We start from the raw sequence: 12,015 nt of genomic DNA, 5'->3' as shown, positions 1-12,015 counted from the left end.
CTATTTGGAATTTTTACAAGTAGTACCTTCGATAACTGAAGTAGTTTTACAGATATATTTTTGGTGCTTCTCACTTTGCTCCATCTATAACTATGTTGAGTTTGTCTATGGTTACTACTGAAAACAGTGTCACAAAATCTGTATTCTTCTAATTTCTTTTGAAACTTCTTGGACCCACCTATTGTAATTTACAAATGTGTTGTTTAATCTGTTGAGATTTCTCTCTTTTCATTATTGATTTAAATTCCCTTGTGGTGTGAGGCCGTACTTTGGATGGTTTTTAGTATTTTAAATTTGTTAAGGTATGATTTATGGCCTGGGATGTGGTCTGTCTTGGTGAACAAATCTTTAGAGATTTGATATTACAGCCAACTTTGAAAGGATTTTACTTAGGATCTAAGACCCTGATCCTCTGATTCCTTTCTTTCCTTCTTTCTTCTAAAAACTTTCAGGTTTTTAGTTAAAAGTTTTTTGTCCCATTTATCATTTCTTTAGAGTTGCTTTTTAAAAATAAGGTATTATTTCTTAAACTGTTCTTCTTTTCGCGGTTTTTCTTGAACTCGATACTAATGGCAATCAAAGTACATTAAAATAAGGTAAGAAGTTAAAAAACATAATACTTTGGTTTGTCCTTAAATGTTTAAGTGTGGCTATTGTATCATGGTCAGTCATTACATTAAAAACAAAGGCTCTGTGCATCAAATTAAAGGACAAAGCAATCCTTCTTTCAGAACACTCAGGGCATTATGAAATGTTGGCAGATCAGCTTCCAAAAAACTATAGAATCCAGAATACATGGATTGTACAAATAACTATTTTGCATAAATCTTAGTTGTTTTGTACCATAATTTCCCCAAGTAGAAAGATGTAGCAGTCTGCTTCCATAAAGATTATAGCCTTGGAAACACTATGGGGCAGTTCTACTTGCCCTACAGGGTTGCTTTGAGTTGCATTCGACTTGATGGCAGGTTTGGGTTTTTTTTTTTCCTTTTTTTTTTGTAAAATAGGGATATTTTTTGGTCCCTACTCTGTTAGAATATAAAAGCTATTATAATATGACTATGTTTCAATATTACAAGGTCATTCATTTTTCTTATGCTGTTTTATTCCTAAACCTGGAACTGTTTCAATGAAGTCTTATTTTTGTGGTCTAACTACTAAGCTTCTATAGTTCTCCTGCGGAATCAGTTTACTATTTATATGTGAGCTAGTAGTGTTTCTGGTAGCATAGTGCCTAAGGCACTTGACTGCTAACCAGAAGGCTGGCGGTTCAAACTCACCAGCCACTACCCAGAAGGAAGGTTGGGCAATCTACTTCCATAGTGATACTGCCTCGGAAACCCAAGGAGGGGTCACTCTGAGTCGGGTCCAACTCGACGGCACATAACAACAAGGTAGTGTTTCTTATTGATCCATATATTAGTTATACTTTAGCTAGCAGCTTAAGGATAGAAACCATATATATATATACCCTGGAGTTTTGAACATAGGTAGGAACAAACTATTTTTAGCGTCCCTCATCATCTGTTGCCCCTTGACTATTCTGCCTTCAGCCTTCTAATCTACATTATTCCAGAGCAGTATTTTCACTTGTTGTTATGTGCCGTTGAGTTGGAACTGACTCATAGCGACCCCTCCTTGGGTTTCCGAGGCAGTATCACTACGGAAGTAGATTGCCCAATCTTTCTACCGAGGAGTGGCTGGTGGGTTTGAACTTCCAGCCTTCTGGTTAGCAGTCAAGTGCTTTAGGCACTACGCTACCAGAGCTCCCAGTATTTTCACTACACAGTTCTATTTAGCCTTTAAAATTTTTTGGTTGGTAAATAAACTTTGGATTTCATAAACATATATTATAATAAATGAAGATAATATACTATGCAAAAATGAAAATTATTGCAGGTCTGAGTTCATTTTACTTCCATTTTTTTTTTTTTTTTATTATTGCTAGAGAGGGCAATGTATTATTTAAGAGAACTTTGAGCTCTTTTGAAGAAATATTGGTGTTTTTAACTATTATTAGTACCTTACCAACTTTGCTTTGAGAACAAAGCAAGCCACCTCATTTTCCAGTCTCAGTGTGTGGTAACACTTCTCATTCATTAAATAGTGCCAGGCTCTAGGGGTTGGGTGAAAGCCCCTCAACCTTGCGCTTCAACTCTGCTTCCAGCCCACTGAAGCTAGAAGCTTTTCTTCAGACAGCTGCTGGCTGCTGAGGCTGACAAACCCAAGGTTGACAGGTAAAAAGGCACAGTCCTGATGTTACTAAAGTACACAGCAGGTCATTGATTCAAGTCTACTGAAAGTCCCAGGGTCAGCAGAGCATGGCAGGCTGAACAATGACACAACTACTTGCAGGGTTCAAGCATGCCATAAGCTAGAGACTGTTCCCAAGGCTTCTCCTTATGTACAGGAAGCAGATCACATCCCTAAGGCAGCTACTCACAATAGATTCCACCAGGGAGTTGACTACCAGTCTTATCATGGGGAATACTACATCCAGCTGCCCACCCACTCAACCAGACCCAGCCAAGTTGACACACAAACTTAACTACCACAATGATTATCTCTTTTCTTTAAAAAAGGACAGCACGAGAAATCATATTTCAAGGATCAAGTTTTAATGAATTTGAACAGTAGGCACAGGTTTCCAGATAGCAAGATACTCAGGCAAAGCTCCATTTTCAACTGCTTTTTGCTTCTTCTATCTTTTAATCCTTTTGGCTAGGAATGGGAGAATGAGTGTACTCTTTCTTCTTAGAAGCAAGAGTTTCCTGTATAGAGGCTATCGTTGGTTGCTTGCTTGGTTTTTTTTTTTAACAATTGATCATCAAAATTTCTATGACTTCTTAAGTAAATATTTTTTTATATTTTATTTCCATCCTCCTTACCACTACTAGCTTGGTTGTTGCCTCCTAGATCCTGGTGAGTTTTCTATGGTTGAATGATGCCTTTTAAATTCTGTATCAACACAGACTCTTTTTGTTGGTTTCTCCAGAATAGTACTTTCTTCCTCTAATATGTCATTACAGTCCCTTTTGGCTTTTGTTTCTTCCTCATGGAATAAACGTGGGTTCTCAATACGTCCCCTACGTACAAAATGCTCAATCCGGGATTCCAATCCTTGGCATTTTGGGCGATCCATTAAGGGCTTATATGTGCGCATTTTCACTCCTTCTACAAAGGCACTGGTGTGCTTTATAATAGAGGGCTTAACATTTCTCCATTCAATCACTCCATCCATGTTTGGTCCTATAATTACATAATCAAGCATTACATGGATACTCTGTCACAAGAGAATCACCTCCATATGTTATATAAAACTACTTCCACCCGTAGCCCCATATAACTTTGGTTCTGGTCATTTTACCTGTGAATGTCCCTGCCATACCTTTCTCACAGGGCACTGCCACAGACTCCAGTCCTTGCAGCATACTATACAACATTTGAGTTTTAACAGCATGATTAGCCCATAGTTGTTGTAAGTGGGTAACATTGAATTCCTGAACCTCTCGGTCATAAATCCACTTGAGATTTTCAAACTTACAGTCATATAAGACCAGAGGAAATTCCACAGCCATACTAGAGAGAGAAGGAAAAACAGATTTTAAGAATACATAGCAACCATCCAACAGTTTAAACCAACCAACCAACCTGAGGGTTAATTGAGCTTTAAAAAAAAAAAAAAAGCGGGGGCGGGGGGTGCTACTGGTATCAATATTGAGTATCTAATAGCTAAGAAAATGTATTCTCTCTAATCTTGAACAGTTTAAAATAATTTTTAAAAAGAAACAAAAAGGCAACAGATCATGGGTCAGCTGGTTAGGTTTGATCTGTATTAGGGTAAATCTCAATGGTAGTCAGTGACCTAGAAATATTCACTTGGCCCCACCATCTGTTTAGTGCCTAAGGCATTTGACTGCTAACCAGAAGGCTGTCAGTTCAAACCCACCAGCCACTCCTCGGAAGGAAGGTTGGGCAATCTACTTCCGTAAGGACACCACTTTGGAAACCCAGAGAGGGGTCATTGTAAGTTGGATCCGACTTGATGGCAGTGAGTTTGTTTTTTTTTGTTTTAGTGGTATTTTTCCAAACTTGTTAACTGAATTCCAATTTTCTATAGTATGGAGTAAAAACTAGATTTCACTACTTACCAAACTAAACTCACTGCCATTGAGTCGATTCTGACTCACAGCGACCCACACTGAGTTTTCGAGGCAGTATATCTTAACAGAAGTAAATTGCCCAGTCTTCCTTGCGCAAAGTGGCTGGTGGGTTTGAACTGCCAACCATCTAGTTAGCAGTCAAATGCCTTAGGCACTATGCTACCAGAGCTCCTTCAATTTCACTACTTAGGAATGAATTATTGATATTGATTTGACTTCAGCTTGCTCTCAAGAGAAAAATATGACTATACTTTCAACCTTTCCCACTGTTTCAGAAACTGAAAATTGGGAGTCAAATGTACAGTAGTACCAAATACTAGTCAGTAATACAAAATAAGATCTAATGTGAATAGTTTAATGCTTCCTTTAAGTTTACTAGAACCTAACAATAGTACCTCTTAACATAAATTAGGAACCAAAGAAGATGTGGAGATGAATGTTCTTATATTAAAGGGGCCTGGTTCAAACACCTATTTCCCTACTAATGGGATAGAACAGTGAGAGAGAAAAATTGAAAATTCCATACACCTCCAAATATTCATAACCATTTATAAGTTGTATTAAAAGCTTCATGAAGGCAGAATCCTAACTATGAGGGGCCACGGGGGTGGGGGGAGGGTTACTGGGCAGGGAGGGGAGGAGACTGGGTTAGGGTTGGGCATGGTAAATGGGGAGTGAAACTAAATGTACATGTAATGTCAAATGTAAAACAAATTCTTAAAATATAATTGTGAGTTTACAATAATCTCAAAAATTTTTTTTTTTTTTTAAAAAAAAAAAAGGGCAGAATCAGTCATTTGGTTATTCAGGCAATCCTGGGAGCTAGGAGGAGATGTATTTATGTTAGTCAAGTGAAAAATAATTACAAGGGCAATAGGTAGGTTTTTGTTTTTTGTAAGGGGGTGGTATTTAAAACTTATGTACCTGTATTGAGGTTTCTGAGAATTTTTCTCAATGTTCAGCAGCTCGTCAATAATCTCTGGTTTCTCCATCCCTTGGCCAATCAAAAAGAGGATAGCCATCATACAGCGGACTTGATGGTAAAGGAATGCCTGGCCAGTCACTTCAAACTGACATAACTGGAAAGGTTCTTGCCATCTCCCCTCACTCAGGCTCTGACCCACTAGCTGTACTTGAGCAGACAGAATAGTCCTCTGAAAATTAATCACTCCATTGGCTACATCCATTTTACATAAGTTCCTGAAATCATGTGTGCCAACATACTTCTGAGCTGCATAATTCATGATTACAATATCTAAATCTGCACGAGGGAAAAAATAGCGATATGTCCGCTCAAGACAACTGAACCTAGCACTGAAGGTAGGTTCGACAGGGGCCCAGGCCAGTATGCGGATGTCTGGAGGGAGCACCCGATTGAGAATGTGGGTATAACGGATCTCTTTAGTAGTATCATTGACTTTGTCTTTTAAATTAAAATCCTCTGAATCCTTGTTCATTAGAAAGTGAGAACGAAGGTCAAGAGATATCACCTGTGGAATTAGAGAAAGATATTCTGGTTTAGAGATGTAACTAATCTGAGTTCTCGGTACAAACATATCTAGAATATTTGTTATTGCTTACTTTACCTGTCCAAAGGCACTAACTCCTTTGTCTGTTCGCCCACACCGGTGATAATTGGATGTCTGTCTACTTTCTACAAGTCGAGTCTTGGTTAATGCCTCAAACAGCTTCTCTTCAATGGTATTGTTTGTGTTTTCCTGACTGGCAAAACCCTGGTAACTCCAGCCCAGGTAGGCTATCCTTAGAGCTACATGTCTTTGGCCATGAGCGCTGAAGTCAAATGCACGCTTAGCTTTTCTACTTCCTGAAGAATCTTCTCTTCTGTTTGAGTCCTTGTTGACCTGCTCCTTTTTAAGTCTTTGCACCTCCTCCTCTAGTTCTTGTACTCTTTTTAGGAGTGTCTCAGTCTGGCTTCTGTCTATGTCATTTTCAGCCATGATATGACAACCCCAGGAATAAATAAATCATACAGTTCCACCCTACCTGAAAAGAGAGCATAAAGATAAAACAGTTTCAGTGCTGATTCATTTGTTGTTGTTATGTGCCATCGAGTCGGCCCCGACTCATAGCGACCCCTCCTTGGGTTTCTGAGGCAGTATCACTACGGAAGTAGGATTGCCCAACCTTCCTTCCGAGGAGTGGCTGGTGGGTTTGAACCGCCAGCCTTCTGGTTAGCAGTCAAGTGCTTTAGCCACTATGATTCATTTAGTGATGTATCATTCCACTATGCTCAAGTAGTACCTAAGATTTAATTTAATGCCCTAAGAATAGAGACTTGCTTTTACCCAGGGATAGAGCATAAGCTTAATTATTAAGGGTTAATTATCCATTTTATATAGTATTTCAAAAGGAACTCTTGTGGTATAGTGGTTAAGGCATTAGACTGGTAACCTAAAGGGTGGTGTGAACCCACCAGCTGCTCTGTGAAAGAAAAATGAGGCAGTCTGCTTCCATAAAGGTTTATAGTTTTGGAAACCCAGTGGGGGTCACTATGAGTCAGAATTGACTCAATGGCAGTGAGTTTGGTTTTTACCTTTATGTAATATTTCAGATATTATTATCTTCCATCCTGTCTGGCCAATTCATAGGGGGAAAGGAAAGTAGCATGAAATATTCTGCTGTCATTGTTAAGGTTTGTTTTTTGAAATCAAATTATAGGGAAATATCTATAAATTTCATTTTTCTATTCTTTTTAGCTGAGATGATTGAGGGATGATTTCATTGAATTCAGTTTTTTCCCCTAAAATATTCCCTTTTGGTCTCTCATATTTGTCCAATTCTTCTAATCATGTTCTTTCTTTATGTGGAATACATGTCTAATCTGAGATTTCTTTTGCTTTCAGTATTTCAGGTAAGTAGCTCGTATGCTCTATCATCTAATATTCATTTCTTTTTAAAGGTGGTATAATAGAAACTAACTGAAACAACTTATCAATGATTATACTTCATATTGGAGGTAAAGCCTGGAGACAAAGTTGTCCCACTTTAAGTAATTTTGATGGCGGAAAGAAGGTAATTACTGCTTCAAATTTTTTTTTTTTTTTTTTAAAGAAAAATATAATGCATGTTCTGATAAAAGATTTCTGTACTTCTAGTAGTTACAGGGAACAGTCTAGATAAGGTAATTTAGATGGCAATGTTGAAATTCTTGGCATATTTCAGTAATAAAGATGAGAACAGTTGTACTGCCATCCTTAAAATTGTGACAGGCCTAGACAATCTATGAGTGATGGTTAACTTGAGTTAGAGTTACTTCCATATCGATTTAAATACTATGGTTACCTAGGCTTAGGTAGCTCATTTAGTGTTTAGTCCTTTAATTTTCTGTTTAAATGTTTAAAGGGGAGGGGGGACCTATAAAAGTACTAGAAGAAAGCACAGAAGTAACTTTTTTTAAAAAAAATCTTGGTGTGCAAAAAAGACATTTCTAAGCAAGACACTAAACCTAGAAACTATAGAAAACCAAAAACTTTGACTATCTAAAACTGTAAGGTTTTACCCAGAATCCGTACCCCAAAAATCATAAAGTAAAAAGGTAAATACTGGAAGAAAAATTAATGATGGTATGGGGTAAATTCCTTAATATCTAAGTAAAAATATAAACACTTCATTAATACATAAGTCAGTTTTAATATAAAGATGAATAAGAAAAAAGGAAAAATCAAGGTTATAAGATACGAAAAAATGCTCAATTTTACTAAAAAAAATGCAACTTTATGAGAACTATTTTTTACCAAACTGATTGCAAAAGATGAGAAAGTGTGATAGTACACTACTTTGTAGAGGAAATGGTATAAATTCTTTAGAATGGATTTTGGCAACAGTTATCACAACACATACCTTTTGACCAACCTATTGCAATTCTGGCTAAGGCACTTGACTGCTAACCAGAAGGCTGGCGGTTCAAACCCACCAGCCACTCCTCGGAAGAAACATGGGGCAATCTACTTCTGTAGTGATACTGCCTTGGAAACCCAAGGAGGGGTCGCTATGAGTCAGGTCCGACTTGACGGTACATAACAACGTTGCAATTCTAGAACTCAAACCTCCAAATACTTAAAAATTTACAAGATATTCATTATAACACTAGTTTTTAACAACCAAGCCCACTGCCATCGAGTTGATCCTTACTCATACCAACATAAGATTTTATCAGGAAGGGACGGCTGAGTAAATTGTGGTGTATTCATACATTGGAATTCTATGCAATTTAAACAAAAATGAAGTAAATCTACATGTGCTAATATAGCTGGAGCACCAAGATTACTTTTAAAGTTTCGAAGACTTGTATAATAGCTCCTATATAGTATTTTTTAAAATGTACATATCAGCAGTGCATTGTGGTTATACACACACACACACACACACAGATGGAAACTTCTGGAGAGATAATAACTGCCTTTGATGAATTTTCAAGTGTTCTGGTTGGCACAATGGTTAGGCACTCAGCCACTAACTGAAAGGTTGGCAGTTCAAACCTATCAGCTACTCTGCTGGAGAAAGATCTGCATGTTAACTTAAGATTACAGCCTTGGAAACCCATAGGGCAGTTCTACTCTGTCTCACAGGATCACTATGACTTGGAATCGACTCAACAACACGGATAACAGGTTTGCGAGTCTTGACAGATTTTTTTTCAGTTCAAAAAGAAAAAAAAACAGTGGGGATACACAGAAATAGTGGGCAATCAATACCTATTTTAGGCCCAGTCAGGAAACTAGTATGGGGTATTTAGCAATTTCATTTGGGTACTAAAAGTACAGGGAGCTCTTGTAGCATAGTGCCTAAAGCACTTGACTGCTAACCAGAAGGCTGGCGGTTCAAACCCACCAGCCACTCCTTGGAAGGAAGATGGGGCAATCTACTTCTGTAGTGATACTGCCTTGGAAACCCAAGGAGGGGTCACTATGAGTCGGGTCTGACTCGATGGTACATAACAACAACAACTAAAAGTACATACATACATACATATGTACATGTACACAAAAATACTCATAAGTGTGTGTGTGAAAAATACTGCTGTTGTGATGGTTTTTTTTAAGTTAAATCACTCTTACAGTTAAGAGCAATGGCTTTCCATGTAGAAGATCCAAGTTCATTTCTGGTCAGTGTACCGCGTATGTAGCCACCACCTGTCTAATAGTGAAGGAGTGTGTGTTGCTGTGGTACTAAACAGATTTCATTAGAACTTCCAGACTCAGACAGAGTAGGAAGAAAAGTCTGGTGATCTACATCTGAAAAATCAGCCAATGAAAACCCTATGGACCATAGTCAAATCCCATTATGCACTGGATGGGATTACCATGAGTCAGGGGCTGACTGGAGGGCAGCTAAAAAGAGCATGGCTTAGAGCAAGGACTCTGAAGTCAGGCTGCTTTAGCTAAAATTCCATCTCCAGCATTCACTAGCTGTATATCCTTTGGCAAGTTATTTAACTTTTCTATGAATCATGTTAGTGATCTGTGAAGAGGAGATAGCAAGAGTACCTATCCCACAGTCATAAGGATTACATGAATTAATAAATGTCAATCACACAGAACAATGCTAGGTACAGAAAAATGCCCTCTGAGTACTTAATGTATTATACTCCACACCATTGTAGTATTGAGCTTTTCTTATGCCAGAACTCCCCTATCCTATCCTAGGAGCTACTAAAAGTGGCAAGAACTACCATGCAGTAGAAAGTGGGAGTAAGAAGAGAGTGGAAATGAAAGCAGGTAATAGATGCCCTAGAGCTAAGTTAATACCCCTCCAAAGTATTCTCCATACTACCCTGTGTTGTTGTTGTTGTTATGTGCCGTGGAGTCGAACCCAACTCATAGCGACCCCTCCTTGGGTTGCCGAGGCAGTATCACTACGGAAGTAGATTGCCCCATCTTCCTTCTGAGGAGTGGCTGGTGGGTTTGAACCGCCAGCCCTCTGGTTAGCAGTTAAGTGCCTTAGGCACTATGCTACCAGAGCTCCTATACTACCCTGTTGTTGTTGTTTGCTGTCGAGTCGGCCCCGACTCATAGCGACCCCTCCTTGGGTTTCCGAGGCAGTATCACTACGGAAGTAGGATTGCCCAACCTTCCTTCCACGGAGTGGCTGGTGGGTTTGAACCGCCAGCCTTCTGGTGAGCAATCAAGTGCTTTAGGCACTATGCTACCAGAGCTCCTATACTACCCTATACTAACCCTGTATTGTAGCACAGCACTTAACTGTATTCGCCTTAGCCACCCTTTCTACATTTGCCTGCTATAAACTAATAGACAAGAAGGGAAGAAACAATGTATAAGCTAGGAATCTATCATCAGGAAACTGACCGGTTTTTTTCTCTTACAGAAGGCCCTACAGTGTAGAGGAAGCAATGGAGGAACTCGTGGGACCTAATGGGAAAAAATGGGCCAATATGGATCCAGAAGAACGAATGTTAGTGGCTGCTAAAGCGTTTACCCAGCTATGTGCAGGGCAGGGTGCGGGAGATGTCAGGAGAGAAGCCCAATCTACCCAGTATGATCCCTATAGTAAAGCTTCAGTAAGCCCAGGGAAGCAACCTGCTGCTTTTCCTTTACAAGTGCAGTACCCACACATGGAAAATATCACTTCAGAAACAGTCCCAGGGGCCTCCCAAAGACTCCGAAAGCCAGTGATGAAGAGGAAGGTGCTGCGCAGAAAGCCAGATGGGGAAGTATTAGTGACAGATGAGTCAATTATCAGTGAATCCGAGTCTGGTACAGAAAGTGATATGGATCTCTGGGACTTAAGACAAAGGCTGATGAATCTGCAGTTCCAGGAAGACAGGGAATCCCCAGGTGAAATTTCACAAAAATTTAATGTACCACACGAATACCAAAGACTTACTCAAGGAGATCAACTCATTTACTATCTTGAAAGAGAAGGAATGGGCCCCCCAGCTTATGAACAAGACCTGATTGTTGCCAGCCGACCCAAATCCTTTATTCTTCCAAGGCTGGACCAGTTAAGCCGAAACCGGGGCAAGATAGACCGGGTAGCCCGATATTTTGAGTACAAACGAGATTGGGACGCAATGCGGTTACCTGGTGAAGATCATAGGAAGGAATTACGCTGGAGTGTCCGAGAGCAGATGCTTTGTCGAGCAGAACCCCACTCCAAGCCTCAGCACATATATGTTCCAAACAATTACCTAGTACCAACTGAGAAGAAAAGATCTGCCCTTCGATGGGGTGTTCGTTGTGACCTTGCAAATGGTATCATGCCCAGGAAGCTCCCCTTTCCTCTTTCTCCTTCTTAAAATCCTTTTTTACCTGTCTCTCACAGAATTGTTTGGGATAAACTGGTTCTTTGTATTTCTTTTAAATAGAAACAACTCACTTCAAAAATCTATGGAACATATAGAGTAAGAACTTCTCCTATCATTGGTCTTTCCTAGCTATTTATCAAGTGGTTAGATACCATTTAACTTCTGGCTCTCAATTCTAGTAGTTATAAGAAATCATGCCAGAGAAAGAAAAACAGGCCTGGTCTTACTGTTTTGTCAGATTAGTAAAATGAGTCAGTGGACACCATTTCTATTCCATAACTTTTTTCCTTTTGGCCAGTGTGAGTTGCTGTATTTTTATTAATGTGTGTTTTTAAAGTTCTGGGTGTTGAGCTTATCCATTAAAAAATTTTGGAAATTTGTGAGTTTGACCTTATTTTTACTAAATACTTCCCAAAGTAAGCTAAGTGATGACCTAGAACCTGGGCTACTGTTCTACTTCCATCTGTAGTCCCCACCTCAGAAATGACAGACAAAAAGAAGAAACAAAAACCTGCCATTTACCCACACAGTTGTAAGGAAAAGGGTAACACAGATAAATTATTCCCT

The 12,015-nt window shown here is 39.1% G+C and overlaps 2 protein-coding genes across 2 annotated transcripts; one reads left to right on the top strand and one right to left on the bottom strand.

Annotated features, from left to right (window-relative positions):
- Window positions 1-2,893: 2,893 nt before the first annotated feature.
- On the bottom strand, window positions 2,894-6,121 carry PUS3 (pseudouridine synthase 3). Its single transcript, XM_007947244.2, has 4 exons — window positions 5,750-6,121; window positions 5,088-5,653; window positions 3,389-3,579; window positions 2,894-3,249 (listed from the first exon to the last, which is right to left on the bottom strand). The coding sequence occupies exons 1-4, from the start codon at window positions 6,119-6,121 to the stop codon at window positions 2,894-2,896; spliced, it is 1,485 nt and encodes a 494-aa protein (XP_007945435.1).
- Window positions 6,122-7,182: 1,061 nt separating this feature from the next.
- HYLS1 (HYLS1 centriolar and ciliogenesis associated) lies at window positions 7,183-11,439 on the top strand. The gene is made up of 2 exons (XM_007947243.1): window positions 7,183-7,196; window positions 10,509-11,439. Exons 1-2 carry the CDS (start codon window positions 7,183-7,185, stop codon window positions 11,437-11,439), a joined length of 945 nt encoding a protein of 314 aa, XP_007945434.1.
- Window positions 11,440-12,015: the final 576 nt, after the last annotated feature.

This window comes from Orycteropus afer, unplaced genomic scaffold, assembly GCF_000298275.1.
Source record: "Orycteropus afer afer isolate SDZICR_OR568_19922 unplaced genomic scaffold, OryAfe1.0 scaffold00178, whole genome shotgun sequence".
NCBI classification, from domain to species: domain Eukaryota; kingdom Metazoa; phylum Chordata; class Mammalia; order Tubulidentata; family Orycteropodidae; genus Orycteropus; species Orycteropus afer.
The sequence above is the reverse complement of the archived record's forward strand: the minus strand, read 5'-3'. Positions and strand labels throughout refer to the sequence as shown.